This window comes from Pristiophorus japonicus, chromosome 15 (assembly GCF_044704955.1).
Source record: "Pristiophorus japonicus isolate sPriJap1 chromosome 15, sPriJap1.hap1, whole genome shotgun sequence".
In the NCBI taxonomy this organism is placed as follows: domain Eukaryota; kingdom Metazoa; phylum Chordata; class Chondrichthyes; family Pristiophoridae; genus Pristiophorus; species Pristiophorus japonicus.
The window spans coordinates 39,762,113-39,775,227 of record NC_091991.1 but is presented as its reverse complement, the minus strand read 5'-3'; the positions used below and the strand labels follow the sequence as shown (position 1 = coordinate 39,775,227).

At 46.6% G+C, this 13,115-nt stretch overlaps 1 protein-coding gene across 8 annotated transcripts in view; it reads left to right on the top strand.

Annotated features, from left to right (window-relative positions):
* Positions 1–12,126: 12,126 nt before the first annotated feature.
* Positions 12,127–13,115, top strand: part of LOC139280710 (suppressor of tumorigenicity 7 protein homolog) — a 210,304-nt gene continuing 209,315 nt past the window's right edge. For 5 of the 8 annotated variants that reach the window (XM_070900335.1, XM_070900334.1, XM_070900345.1 and 2 more), the window contains exon 1: positions 12,335–12,423. Coding sequence is in view for 2 of the 8 variants with exons in the window: in XM_070900337.1 (XP_070756438.1) it covers positions 12,273–12,423 (151 nt within the window). In the remaining 6 variants the exon portion in view is untranslated. Of the gene's footprint in view, positions 12,424–13,115 lie in introns of all 8 variants that reach the window. The other 3 variants (XM_070900337.1, XM_070900338.1, XM_070900343.1) reach the window with 3 other exon arrangements.

Genomic DNA, 13,115 nt, shown 5'->3' with positions numbered 1-13,115 from the left:
GTCATTAGGGAAGCTGATAAAGTCCATCCTGCATGTGTACAGGGCTTCAGTGACCTGTCTAATGCAGCAAAGTGTGGTATGCTGAGACATACCGCAAATATCGCCAGCTGAGGCCTGAAAAGAACCCGATGCGTAGAACGACAGTGCCGCGGTGACTTTGACCTTGACGGACAGTGCGGTCCGGATGGTGCTGGTAGGCTGCAGATCTTCTCTGATGAGCTAGCATATCTCAGTGATAACTTCTTTGTGAAAGCGCAGTCTCCAAAGGCAGGTGGTGTCGGACAATTTGAGGTAAGACCGCTTCTCCCGGTACTTGCAGGGGGTGCAACGTCTGGTCCTCCTCATCAGTCTGTCACGTCTTACATTGGGCACATGATGCTGTCGAGCATACCTTCTGCCATCTCAAGTCTGCAGCATGTAAGTGGTCATCAAGAGAGGGTGAGAAAGCAATAGCTCTCTGTTTTCCACCGATTGTTCACAAAGAATGAATGTCCCCACTAAGACATCTAGTAAATTCCAATCGTCCACAGTATGATAAAATGTTTGTTCAGATGTTCACATCACCTCCAAAGACTTCCAGAGTACATCCGAACTCCCCCCGAGGTTGAAGCAGAGCAGCCTTTTAAATGATGCGACATGTGATTTAGAACATGCCGTCCAGACCGCTGTGAGTAGTTCCGGTTAGTTTAATTTTTTCCCAGCGTTTTTTTCAGAGAGCGATATCGTGGCCGAGATGTGTGTGAGGTGCCGAAAGTAAGGATGGGCGATATACTGGGCGCTAAGTTTCGGTAAATGTGATCTTTACAACAAAAAACAGTGGGTGGGCGGTATTATTAAATCTCAGCATTAATTACATGCCGAAAGTAACACTGGGTGATATTATGGATGTCGGGATCGCCCATTCTGATGATTCCACCCAAAAAAAGTGGGCGAGCGGTATTATTTTTTCTCGGCATTACGCACATGCGGAAAGTAGCGCTCGCCGATAAGTGACCGAGAAATGGGTGTCAGTTTCCATTTTGTGGCTAAATGGGAGATATCTGGGTGTTACACGTCATTTCAGCATTAAAATGGACGTTAAGTGGGCATTATGCATGCAAAAATAATGGAAAATCTAGCCCTGAATCTTCCGCATGAGAATTTCATTCACAGATGTTGCAGAAAAAGCAGTATCTTAGGGCTGGAAACTGCCCTCTGCCCTTTATGGGGTGGATAATTTGAATTAGATTAAAATTTAGCACCTGTACAGATGGGGCGGAAAATAGAGAAATTGGTGAATTTGTTTACTCGGAAGCCTCCCGGCGCTCTCGGGCGCTATTGGAGGCAGGAGTGGGGTGGAAAACGGGCGTTGTCATTTAGCGCCGCACTGAGCATGTCGCGCTGAAGCGTCCCAATGTCCCTCCCCTTCACTTAAAGGGGAGGGATGCTGCGAGGTCTAGTGAGGCCTCCATTGTGCCCACTGGGCCATCAGAGAAGGGTTCGGCTGGATCAGCTGCCCGACACCCAAGAGGGGGTGCTGGCTGCCTGTTGGCGGCCCGGACGAACCAGTGGCCGCCATTGTCGGGCCGACACGGGAGTCGACCGGCAATTGAAACAAAATGGCGTCGGCCAGTGCCCCCTTTTAAGCTGTTGGTGGCACCGATTGCGCTCCCACGGGACAATTCCTCCTGAAGGGCGCAAAAGGGGTCGGCGCTCGGTGGGGCAGGAAAGACGAGGCGCGGTCCGCCGCCCCTGCACCGGGGACAATTCTGGACAGGTTGGAAAGGCCTTACCGCCCCATTACCACAATCTGAGAGGCGGTAACGGGCCTTAGAAAAGGGGGTAATTTCAGCTCCTTAGTGTATATTTGTATTGTGAACTGATTTCATTGTAATTTATTATAAATAATTTTCTGATAAACTTGCCATAGAAATATTGCAAAGGAACAGGATATCCTTTTTATAATATGATTCAGCAGAGCCGGAATCTTCCCAGCGGGTTTGGAGGTGGGCCCGCTGTCAAAATGGCTTTGATCAACTGCGGGTCAGAATCCTGCTCTAAACCCGCCTCCGTGTGAGTTTCCCAGCTGTCAGATCTGCCTGCCGATCGCAAACCCGACAGCAAGTGCCGGGCCAGTTCATTAACCTATTTAAAAAAATAGTTTAGTGGTATTTGAGAGGATTAAAAGCAGGCACTTACAATGTTACCACCTTTTTGTTGGGTTTCCCATCCCTGTTAGAACTCGCCAGGTAAGTGGAATCGGGTTCTCAGTGACTCTCTATTGCTTTAGCTAGTTGACAGCTGCAGAAGTGGTATAAAAGCTACCATTTCATAGCTGTTCACTTTCCAATGTCAGAAGCTGAAGCCTTCAGGTTTTGGAGCAGACTTTTGAGCTGTATGCACTTTGGAAGTGTTTGCAGTGAACTCTCTCATCACTTTCACCTCCTTGGAGCAACCTCTCTCACCATGGACAGGGCGCTTCTGTCATCTCAACCTCTCCTGCCATCTATTCCAGCAGCATCAGTGCCCTTGAAAAATTCTCATCTTGGTTCTCAGAATCCCACCACGATCAGCCCCAACACCAACATCACTAAACACACCAGCATCACCACCAACAATACCAACCTTCTTCGCAACAGTACACAGGGCATCAGCACCCGACCACATTGCTACCTGGGAGGTCATAAAGCATCCCTGCAATGTACAACCCATTCCTTTCACATTCATTACCATTGTGGAGAGTTACCGTTATGTCTCATCATTCACTACAACTCACTAAGCCACTTCCAAAGGTGCACACAAATCTGTCCAAGAATGCAACATCCTGAAAATAAAGATTTCAATGTTTGACAACACATTAACATTAACTATACATGAACATTGGCTAAAGTACCCAAGTGCCTATCCTTATGTGTGTTAGTTGATATGATTGGACAAGGATGAGGGTGAGTGTGAGGAGTGGCTGGTGAGATGGGGAACTGATAATGCAAATAGAGAGAGAGATGGGTGGAGCTGCAAGGTAAGTTGGTGTGAGTAAGGATGTGAAGGAAGGGTAGGGAAGGCAGAGTGATGGGGATATGATGAGGGGCACAGCAGAATGAGGTTGAGTGTGGCTTTGCAGTAACGTTTCGTGATGTACTGAGATCAGTGAAAGGTTTACTGCAGCCAGCTCCTCCAGACGACATGTGCCCTCCTGTACAATGTGCAACCAGGCTGTGTTAGTTTCCTGGGGAGGTCTTTTCTGTCCATTGGAATGGAAGAGAACCTTCCTATGTGCTGTGACTCCCTCCATAAGCATCTGCAATGGGAGAGCCTGGGTGCAGCCATGCACCTTTGTGCTGTGCCTGTCAGTGTTTGCAGCATCTCAATGCTGCAAAAGACTGACAGATGAGCTGTCAAAAAAATGTTGGACATGGTCCCTTTAAGGAAACAGGCTGATGATGTGTCAACAGATGACATCATCAGACCCGCTTCCAGTTAATTGGCCGGGAAACCCGCAGGGCGGGCTTAACAAGCCCCAGCCACGGAAGATTGAAGGTAGAGGGCGGACTGCACTTCGGAGCGGGTTTCCCACGCTGCACCAATGCCGCCTGCATCAAACTCGCCTCTGTTAGAGAAATCCCGGCCCAGCAGTGCAGGGAGACATCAGAACACTTGGGAAAATGGCAAAAAATGTTTTTACAGAAATCTACAAAATATTAGCTATAATGTCCCATTTACAGTACATATATACTCTAAGTGTGTTAGAGGTGGGAACCTGATCTAAAGGCTGAAATTATGTTTATTACATCATGTGAACTCTCTGATTAAGTTGCAGTTTCTATCTCACTTTTGGATATCCACTATTAGATGTAAGCAAAGAGCTGTACAAGCAGGCTATCCAGGTGAATTTTATTCAAATCCAAATAAAGGTTTATGGCAGAGACCAAATAAAGTGGAGGCAAAATACTGTGGATGCTGGATGTAGTGTCTCTGCATCTTGTTACAAACGCACACGAGGCATGGATATATCAGACAAGGTCACTCTGTGACCTTCACTTTATTTCCAGGTCTGAAGAGTGCTGATCCTGGGTGGGACCTCCTCTTTTATACCTGGAAGCCCAGGTGAGGAGCTCACTCCCTGTGGTCAGGATGTGCATTACAAGGTTACAGGTACAGTATGCATGAGTTACAGTTACATACTTATAGTCATTGCAAGATGGTGAAATACAGGACACTGGAAATCTGAAATATAAACAGAAAATGCTGGCAATACTCAGCAGATCAGACAACATCCGTGGAGAGAGAAACAGAGTTAACGTTTCAGGTCGATGACCCTTCATCGGACATGGAAAATGTTACAGATGTAACAGATTTTAAGCATGTACAGAGGCGGGGAGAGGGGGAGGGGATAAAGAACAAAAGGGAAGGTCTGTGATAGGGTGGAAGGCAGGAGTGATTAAATGACGAAAGGGATGATGGTGCAAGGCAAAGGGGTGGTAATGTGACAAGTAAAGAAACAAAGGATGGGTTTAGAGGAGCTGAAAAGGCTGCAGCAGAATCATTACCAGCACCTGCTGTCCGAAAACGGAGCCTTTCACCCTATCACAGAAACCCCCATCCCCACCCCTCGCTCCTTTCCCTGCTCTGTACTTGTTTAAAACCTGCTACACGAATAATATGGAGTTATTTGGAGACTTTCTCTGTTAAAGTTATGCTAAAATTGTATCGAACCTTGGTTAAACCACACTTATTCCTCCAACTGCTTCTTGTCCATCCCCACTTCCCTCGCCCCACCATTGGCAGCCATGCCACCCGCTGTCTAGGCCCTAAGGTCTGGAATTCCCGCTCCACCTCTTCTCCTCCTTTAAGACCCTCCTTATAACATACCTCTTTGACTAAGCTTTTGGACACCTTTGGATTTACAGAAGGCATTCGATAAGGTGCCGCATAAGAGGTTACTGCACAAGATAAAAGCTCACGGGATTGGAGGTAATATATTAGCATGGATAGAGGATTGGCTAACTAACAGAAGGTAGAGAGTCGGGATAAATGGGTCATTTTCCGGTTGGCAAGCAGTGACTAGTGGGGTGCCGCAGGGTCCTCAACTATTTACAATCTATATTAATGACTTGGGTGAAGGGACCGAGTGTAATGTAGCCAAGTTTGCTGATGATACAAAGATGGGTGGGAAAGCAAATTGTGAGGAGGACACAAAAAATCTGCAAAGGGATATAGACAGGCTAAGTGAGTGGGCAAACATTTGGCAGATGGAGTATAATATGGAAAAATGTGAGGTTATCCACTTTGGCAGAAATAATAGAAAAGCAAATTATAATTTAAATGGAGAAAAATTGCAAAATGCTGCCATACAGAGACCTGGGGGTCCTTGTGCATGAAACATAAAAAGTTAGTATACACGTACAACAAGTATTCAGGAAGGCAAATGGAATGCTGGCCTTTATTGCAAGGGGGATAGAGTATAAAAGCAGAGAGGTCCAGCTGCAACTGTACAGGGTAGTGGTGAGGCCACACCTGGAGTACTGCCTACAGTTTTGGTCTCTGTATTTAAGAAAGGATATACTTGCATTGGAGGCTATTCAGTGAAAGTTCACTAGGTTGATTCCGGAGATGAGGGGTTGACTTATGAGAGTAGGTTGGGCCTATACACATTGGAGTTCAGAAGAATGAGAGGTGATCTTATTGAAACTTACAAGATAATGAGGGGGCTCGACAAGATGGATGCAGAGAGGATGTTTCCATTCATAGGGGAAACTAAAACTAGGGGACATAGTCTTAGAATAAGGGGCTGCCCATTTAAAACTGAGATGAGGAGAAATTTCTTCTCTCAGAGGGTTATAAATCTATAGAATTCTCTGCCCCAGAGAGCTGTGGAGGCTGGGTCATTGAATATATTTAAGGCGGAGATAGACAGATTTTTGAGCGACAAGGGAGTAAAGGGTTATGGAGAGCGGGCAGGGAAGTGGAGCTGAGTCCATGATCAGATCAGCCATAATCTTATTGAATGGCGGAGCATGCTCGAGGGTCCAAATGGCCTACTCCTGCTCCTATTTCTTCTGTTCTTATGTTCTCTTCTTTCATATGGTAGTAGCAAATCAAATCAAATGTCAATATCCAAGTCAGAAATCCAGGCCAAAGCTCCCAGTGTAACAGCGTGGATATCTTGTAGGCTGCCTGCGAATTTCTCTGAGGGCAGTGCTCAATGATGTGCTCCAGGGTCAGATTAGGAGCTCCACAGTGGCATGATGGGGATGCTTTAATCTTCCATCTATGGAGAAGGTGGCAGTATCTACCATGACCGGTTCTGAGGTGGTTGATGGTTTCCTTCAACCTTCAGGTTGTGCTGTGGAGTCCTCTATAAGGAATCCGTTCAGTATGTCGCAGTTCTTCCAAGCATTTTATCATCGGTCATCAAGGTTGGTGGGAGATCACTGAAGGGCTTGGCAACGGTCCAAAGTGGCCGCCTAGATTTGAGATTGGTTGATGGTAGAATCTTCAAGTCGGCCTGGATCAACATGTCTTTGCTTGTGTAGCGGTTGTACTCTCTGGAGACTGCATATTCGCGCCATAGGTGTGGTGGTGCGATGTTTGCAAGCATGAGCAGCCAAGGTGATGATGTCGATAAAAGCGTACCGGATAAAAGCGTACTGGTGATAATTCTCTTAGTAGAATTTAGCTGGACGTCAGTGGATTTGACATGTGGACTTAATAGCCATGCCTGAGAGCAGCATTCCACTGTAGAGTACACCAGGGCGAGTGCTGCAGTACTGAGGGTTTGAGCATCTGCTCCCCAGGTTGATCCAGCAAGTTTCTGGATCAAGTTGACCCTAGTTGCTTCCCAAGGTTGTGTAGATGCTGTCCCGGGTATGATTGAGCGTAACTCCTAAATAGGAAGGTTTTTTTTCATGGTTTATCTCTACGTCGCAAAAGGAGACTTTCAAAGCTTGGTTTGCTTGATGGGTGTTGAGGTGGAATGTTGAGGTGGGTTTGACCGGATTCGCCATCGGTGGAAGTAGGTCTCCATCCTCTGTTGGGGTCTCCTTGATGATGGACAGATTCATGTTTTGCATGGCCAAGGCAATGTCATCAGAGTATATGAACTTCGGGACTCTGTTTCGGGCAGGTCACTGGTGTAAGTGCTGAATAACATGGGTGCCAAGGCAGAACCCTGTGGGAGTCCATTGTTCAATGTCTTATATCTGCTCTTCTGGATGCCAGAGTACACATGGAAGCTTGGTTGCTAAGCATGGAGTTGAGAAGATGGATTGTTTTTCTGCAGGGTAAAATGACGGAGAGCTTGAAAAGCAGTCCATGCTTCCATAGTGTGTCATTCGCCGCTGACAGGTCCACGAGTGTTACGACGGTCTTGAGCTAGCACTAGAAGTCTGCTTCGATGTGCGTTGTTAAAGCTACCACTTGGTCGCAGCAATTACGGCTGGTCCGGAAACCCAATTACTCCTCAGCGGATGGTTGGTTCAATGTTGGGGATAGTCTGTGGAGTAGTAGCCTCTCCAGCACTTTATAACAAGTGCAAAGTGAGGAGATCGATGGTAGCTGGAGGCCTCACAAGCATTCTTCCCCTGCTTCAGGAGGACAATTATTTTAGCCTCCCTCCAAATAGGTGGGATTTTACCAGTTGCCTGTACCTCGGAGAAGAAATAGGTCAACCATCTCTTCACTTTGGGTCCCAGTGCTTTTAACAATTCTAGGTAAACACCATCAGGACCAGCAGCTTTTTCAGATTTGGTTCGCGATAGGACTGCGTTTAGTTCGTCCAAGGTGAATGGATCCGACATGGTTGACGATCTTGGTGCCGCCATCAAGTTTGGTCACCTATCCTAATGTCTGCTTCTTTGGCTCAGTGTCAATTTTGCCTGATTACACTCCTGTGAAGTGCTATATTTGCTACATAAATGCAATTTTCTATCAGTCTATCAGTCTGTCCACCCGTCCCTCGGTGGTAGTATACTCATTTATCAGTCAGAAGGTTGTGGGTTGAAGTCTTACTCCAGAGATTTTGGATAGGACATTAACAGCAAGTCATCTGTTGGTTTCCATCGTCCAAGGTCTTTCATGTCCTCTCAGGTGGACATGAAAGAACCCACAGCACTATTCAAAGAAGAGCAGGGGAATTCTCCTGGTGTCTTGACTGACATTTATCCCTCAACCAACACCTAAAACAGAAGATCTGGTCATTTATTTTGTTGCTATTTGTGGGAGCTTGCTGTGTGCAAGTTGGCTGCCACATTTCTTACAATACTACACTTCAAAAGTACTTCATTGGTTGTAAAGCACTTTGGACATCCTGAGGTTGTGAAAGGCGCTACATAAATTCTGGTCCTTAACTTTGCTAGTTAGCCATGGTTGTACCACCTTTCCAGTGGAGTTTCTATTCCTCAAGTGAATGTATATTTGTTGAGAATTTTGATAAAGTAGAGAGAAAGGATCTTAGCTCGGAAAATCAAGATGTAGAATCAGTTTGGGTGGAGCTAAGAAATAAGGGGCAGAAAGTACTGGTGGGAGTAGTTTATAGGCCCCCCAACAGTAGTTGTACTGTTGGACAGAGTATAAATCAGGAAATTAGAGGTGCATATAGACTGGACAAACCAAATTTGCAGTAATAGTGTGGAAAACAAGTTAATGGAATGCATGCAAAATAGTTTTCCAGATCAGTATGTTGAAGAATTCACTAGGGAAGAGATTAGCGAAAGTAATTGTTGTCCCTTAGAGGCAGAGACAGGGGAAGTTATAATGAGGAATAATGAAATAGCAGAGACATTAAACAAATATTTTGTGTCTATCTTCGCAGTAGAAGACAGAAAGAATATACCGGAAATTGCGGGGAACCCAGGGTCTAATGAGAGTGAGGAACTTAAAATAATTAATATTAGTAAAGACAATTAGCTGGAGAAACTAATGGGACTAAAATCCGACAAATCCCCATAACATGATGGCCTACATCCTAAAGTTTTAAAAGAGATGGCTGCTGATATAGTGGATGCATTGGTTTTGATCTTCCAGAATTCCTTAGATTCTAGAATGGTCCCCGTGGATTGGAAGATAGCAAATGTAACCATGCTATTCAAGAAAGGAGAGACAGAAAAAACAGAGAACTATAGGCCAGTTAGCCTGATATCAGTAGTAGGGAAAATGCTGGAATCTATTATTAAAGATGTGGTAACAGGACACTTGGAAAAATCAGATTATGACTAGATAAAGTCAACATGGTTTTATGAAAAGGAAATCGTGTTTGACAAATCTGTTAAGAGTTTTTGAGGGTGTAATTAGCAGGGTAGATAAGGGGGAGCAAGTGGATGTAGTATATTTGCATTTTCAGAAGGCATTTGCTAAGGTGCCACACAAGAGGTTGTTACACAAGATTAGGGCTCATGGGATTGGGAGTAATATATTAGCATGGATTTCAGGATTGGTTAAGAAACAGAAAACAGAGTAGGAATAAACGGGTCATTTTTGGGATGGCAGGGTGCAATTAGTGGAATGCCGAAAGAATTAGTGCTTGGGCCTCAGCTAATTACAATCTATATCAATGACTTAGATGAGGGAACCAAGAGTAATATATCAACATTTGCTGATGATGCAACGCTAGGTGGGAAGGTAATCTATGAGTACATAAAGAGGATGCAAAGGGACATAGACTGGTTAAGTGAATGGGCAAAAAGGTGGCAGGTGGAGTGTAATATGGGAAAGTGTCAAATTATCCACTTTGGGAGGAAGAATGGAAAAGCAGAATATTTTTTTAAACGGTGAGAGACTAGTAAATGTTGGGATTCAGAGGGATTTGCGTATCCTTATATAGAAAGTTAACATGTAGGCACAGTAAGCAATTAGGAAGGCAAATAGTATGTTGGCCTTTATTGCAAAAGGGTTGCAGTATAAGAGCAATAAAGTCTTGCTGCAATTATATAGGGCTTTGATGAGGCCACACCTGCAGTACTGTGTAGCGTTTTGGTCTCCTTACCTAAGGAAGATTATACTTGCCTTTTAGAGAGTGCAACGAAGGTTCACTACATTTATTCCCGGGATGAGAGGGTTGTTGTACGAGGAGAGATTGAGTAGAATGAGTAGAATTCTCTGGAGAAGAATGAGAGGTGATCTCATTGAAATATATAGCATTCTTCGAGGGCTTGACAGGGTAGATGCAGAGAGGCTGTTTCCCCTGGCTAGACAGTATAGAACTAGGGCACATAGTCTCAGGATAAGGAGTCAGTCATTTAGGGATGAGGAGAAATTTCTTCACTCAGAATGTTGTGAATCTTTGGAATTCTCTACCCCAGAGAGCTGTGGACGCTCAGTCGATGAGTATATTCAAGACTGAGATCAACAGATTTTTGGGCACTCGGAATTAAGAGATATGGGTATAGGGCAGGAAAGTGGAGTTGATACAGAAATGTAACCATGATTTTATTGAATGGCTGTTTTTCTGGCTCCTCTCTGCATATGCACATTTTCTGCATCTTATGTATGGTTGCACTTCTCTGCCTTGGCATCTTTGCTATCTCTTTCTAAGTGTGTAGTTGCACTGTTTTCCTGGCTCCTCTCTGCATTTGCACATTTTCTGTATCTTTCTATTTGTGTAATTGCACTGGTTTTCTGGCTTTTCACTGCATTAGCACATTTTCTGAATCTTTCTATATGTGTAGTTGCATTGTTTTATATAAGAAACATAAGAAATGGGAGCAGGAGTAGGCCATTTGGCCCCTCGAGCCTGCTCCGCCATTTAATAAGATCATGGTTGATCTGATCATGGACTCAGCTCCACTTCCCTGCCCACTCCCCATAACCCTTTATTCCCTTATCGCTCAAAGATCTGTCTATCTCCACCTTAAATTCAATGACCCAGCCTCCACAGCTCTCTGGGACAGAGAATTCCACAGATTTACAATCCCCTGAGAGAAGAAATTCCTCCTCATCTCAGTTTTAAATGGGCAGCCCCTTATTCTGAAACTATGTCCCCTAATTTTAGTTTCCCCTATGAGTGGAAATATATTCTCTGCATCCACCTTGTAGAGCCCCCTCATTATCTTGTATGTTTCAATAAGATCATCTCTCATTTTTCTGAACTGCAATGAGTATAGGCCCAACCTACTCAACCTTTCTTTATAAGTCAATCCCCTCATTTTCAGAATCAACCTAGTGAACCTTCTCTGAACAGCCTCCAATGCAAGTATATCCTTCCTTAAATATGGAGACCAAAACTGTATGCAGTACTCTAGGTGTGACCTCACCAATACCCTGTACAGTTGTAGCAGGACTTCTCTGCTTTTATACTCCATCCTCCTTGCAATAAAGGCCAATATTCCATTTGCCTTCCTGATTACTTGCTGGACCTGCATACTAACTTTTTGTGTTTCATGCACAAGGATCCCTGGGCTCCTCGCTACATATGCACATTTGCTATCTCCATTTGAGTGGTTGCACCGTTTTGCGGGCTCCTCTGTGTGCATGTCCTCCTCGCAGCCCAGCTGATCCCGGGTCTGGCCCCTTGGGCTGGAGGAGGCAGGATCGATCCCAGGTCTGGCTCCTTGGGCTGGAGGAGGCGGGATCGATCCCGGGTCTGGCCCCTTGAGCTGGAGGAGGTGGGATCGATCCTGGGTCTGGCCCCTTGAGCTGGAGGAGGCGGGATCGATCCCGGGTCTGGCCCCTTGAGCTGGAGGAGGCGGGTTCGATCCCGGGTCTGGCCCCTTGAGCTGGAGGAGGCGGGATCTATCCCGGGTCTGGCTCCTTGAGCTGGAGGAGGCGGGATCGATCCCGGGTCTGGCCCCTTGAGCTGGAGGAGGCGGGATCGATCCCTGGTCTGGCCCCTTGGGCTGGAGGAGGCGGGATCTATCCCGGGTCTGGCCCCTTGGGCTGGAGGAGGCGGGATCGATCCCGGGTCTGGCTCCTTGGGCCGGAGGAGGCGGGATCGATCCCAGGTCTGGCTCCTTGGGCTGGAGGAGGCGGGATCGATCCCGGGTCTGGCTCCTTGGGCTGGAGGAGGCGGGATCTATCCCGGGTCTGGCCCCTTGGGCTGAAGGAGGCGGGATCGATCCCTGGTCTGGCCCCTTGGGCTGGAGGAGGCGGGATCGATCCCGGGTCTGGCCCCTTGGGCTGAAGGAGGCGGGATCGATCCCGGGTCTGGCTCCTTGGGCTGGAGGAGGCGGGATCGATCCCGGGTCTGGCCCATTGGGCTGAAGGAGGCGGGATCGATCCCGGGTCTGGCCCCTTGGGCTGGAGGAGGCAGTACTGATCCCAGAATACACTGGAGCCTGTGATGTGACAGCGGCGGCTGCAACATGGCTGAAGTCGGCAGTAGCTTGCTGGAGCAGCTCAAATCCTGCATCGTCTGGTCGTGGACCTACTTGTGGACGCTGTGGTTTTTCCTGATGCTTTTTCTGGTCTACATCTTGCGGGTCCCGCTGAAGATCAACGACAATCTGAGTACAGGTAAAGGAGGGCGACAGACTCGATCCGGAGGCGCTGCTCCGCCGCTGGGAAAAGTTGAACTAGTTCTGCTGGGTTTTAATGGGGGGGGTGGAGGCAAAAGTGAGACACGTCCCCGGGAACAGCCCGCCGCTGGGCTGACATGTCTGGGCTTCATTCAGGCCCCTGGCCGGCCGTGCAATCTGCCAAAGCAACCCAGCCCCCCATAACTCAACCAAAGCCCCGAAACTCTGCTAAACATCGGGCTGTGCACAGACTGCAACTCATCAGCAGGGTCCTAACGCCTGCCGCTATCAGCCAGCCAACCAACCAACCCCCCCCTTCTCCCTAGCTCCATTACAGATAAAGTGGGATAGACACAGGCAGAGGTGCTGAAGGTGGTTCTTCCTTCCCTGGGGAAGAGACACAGACACACTGACTGTGAGATTTCTGCTCTAAATGTTTGTTAAGTTCAAGGTCTTGGGAATCTGGCCTGAGATCATTTGTTCTGTAGATGTAAAATGGTAATTTATTTGGTCAGCTATGTAATCAACTAGATATTGTTTTTGAAGCTTAATTTATGTGATGATAGGCTGCTCAGTGCATTTTTTAAAAATCCATATACTACCTGATCTTTGGTCTTATTCACTGGAATAATAATTCTGTGTATCTCTGGCTTCTGGTAATTGTTTTTCTTCTCTTCCTTTTGGTAATTT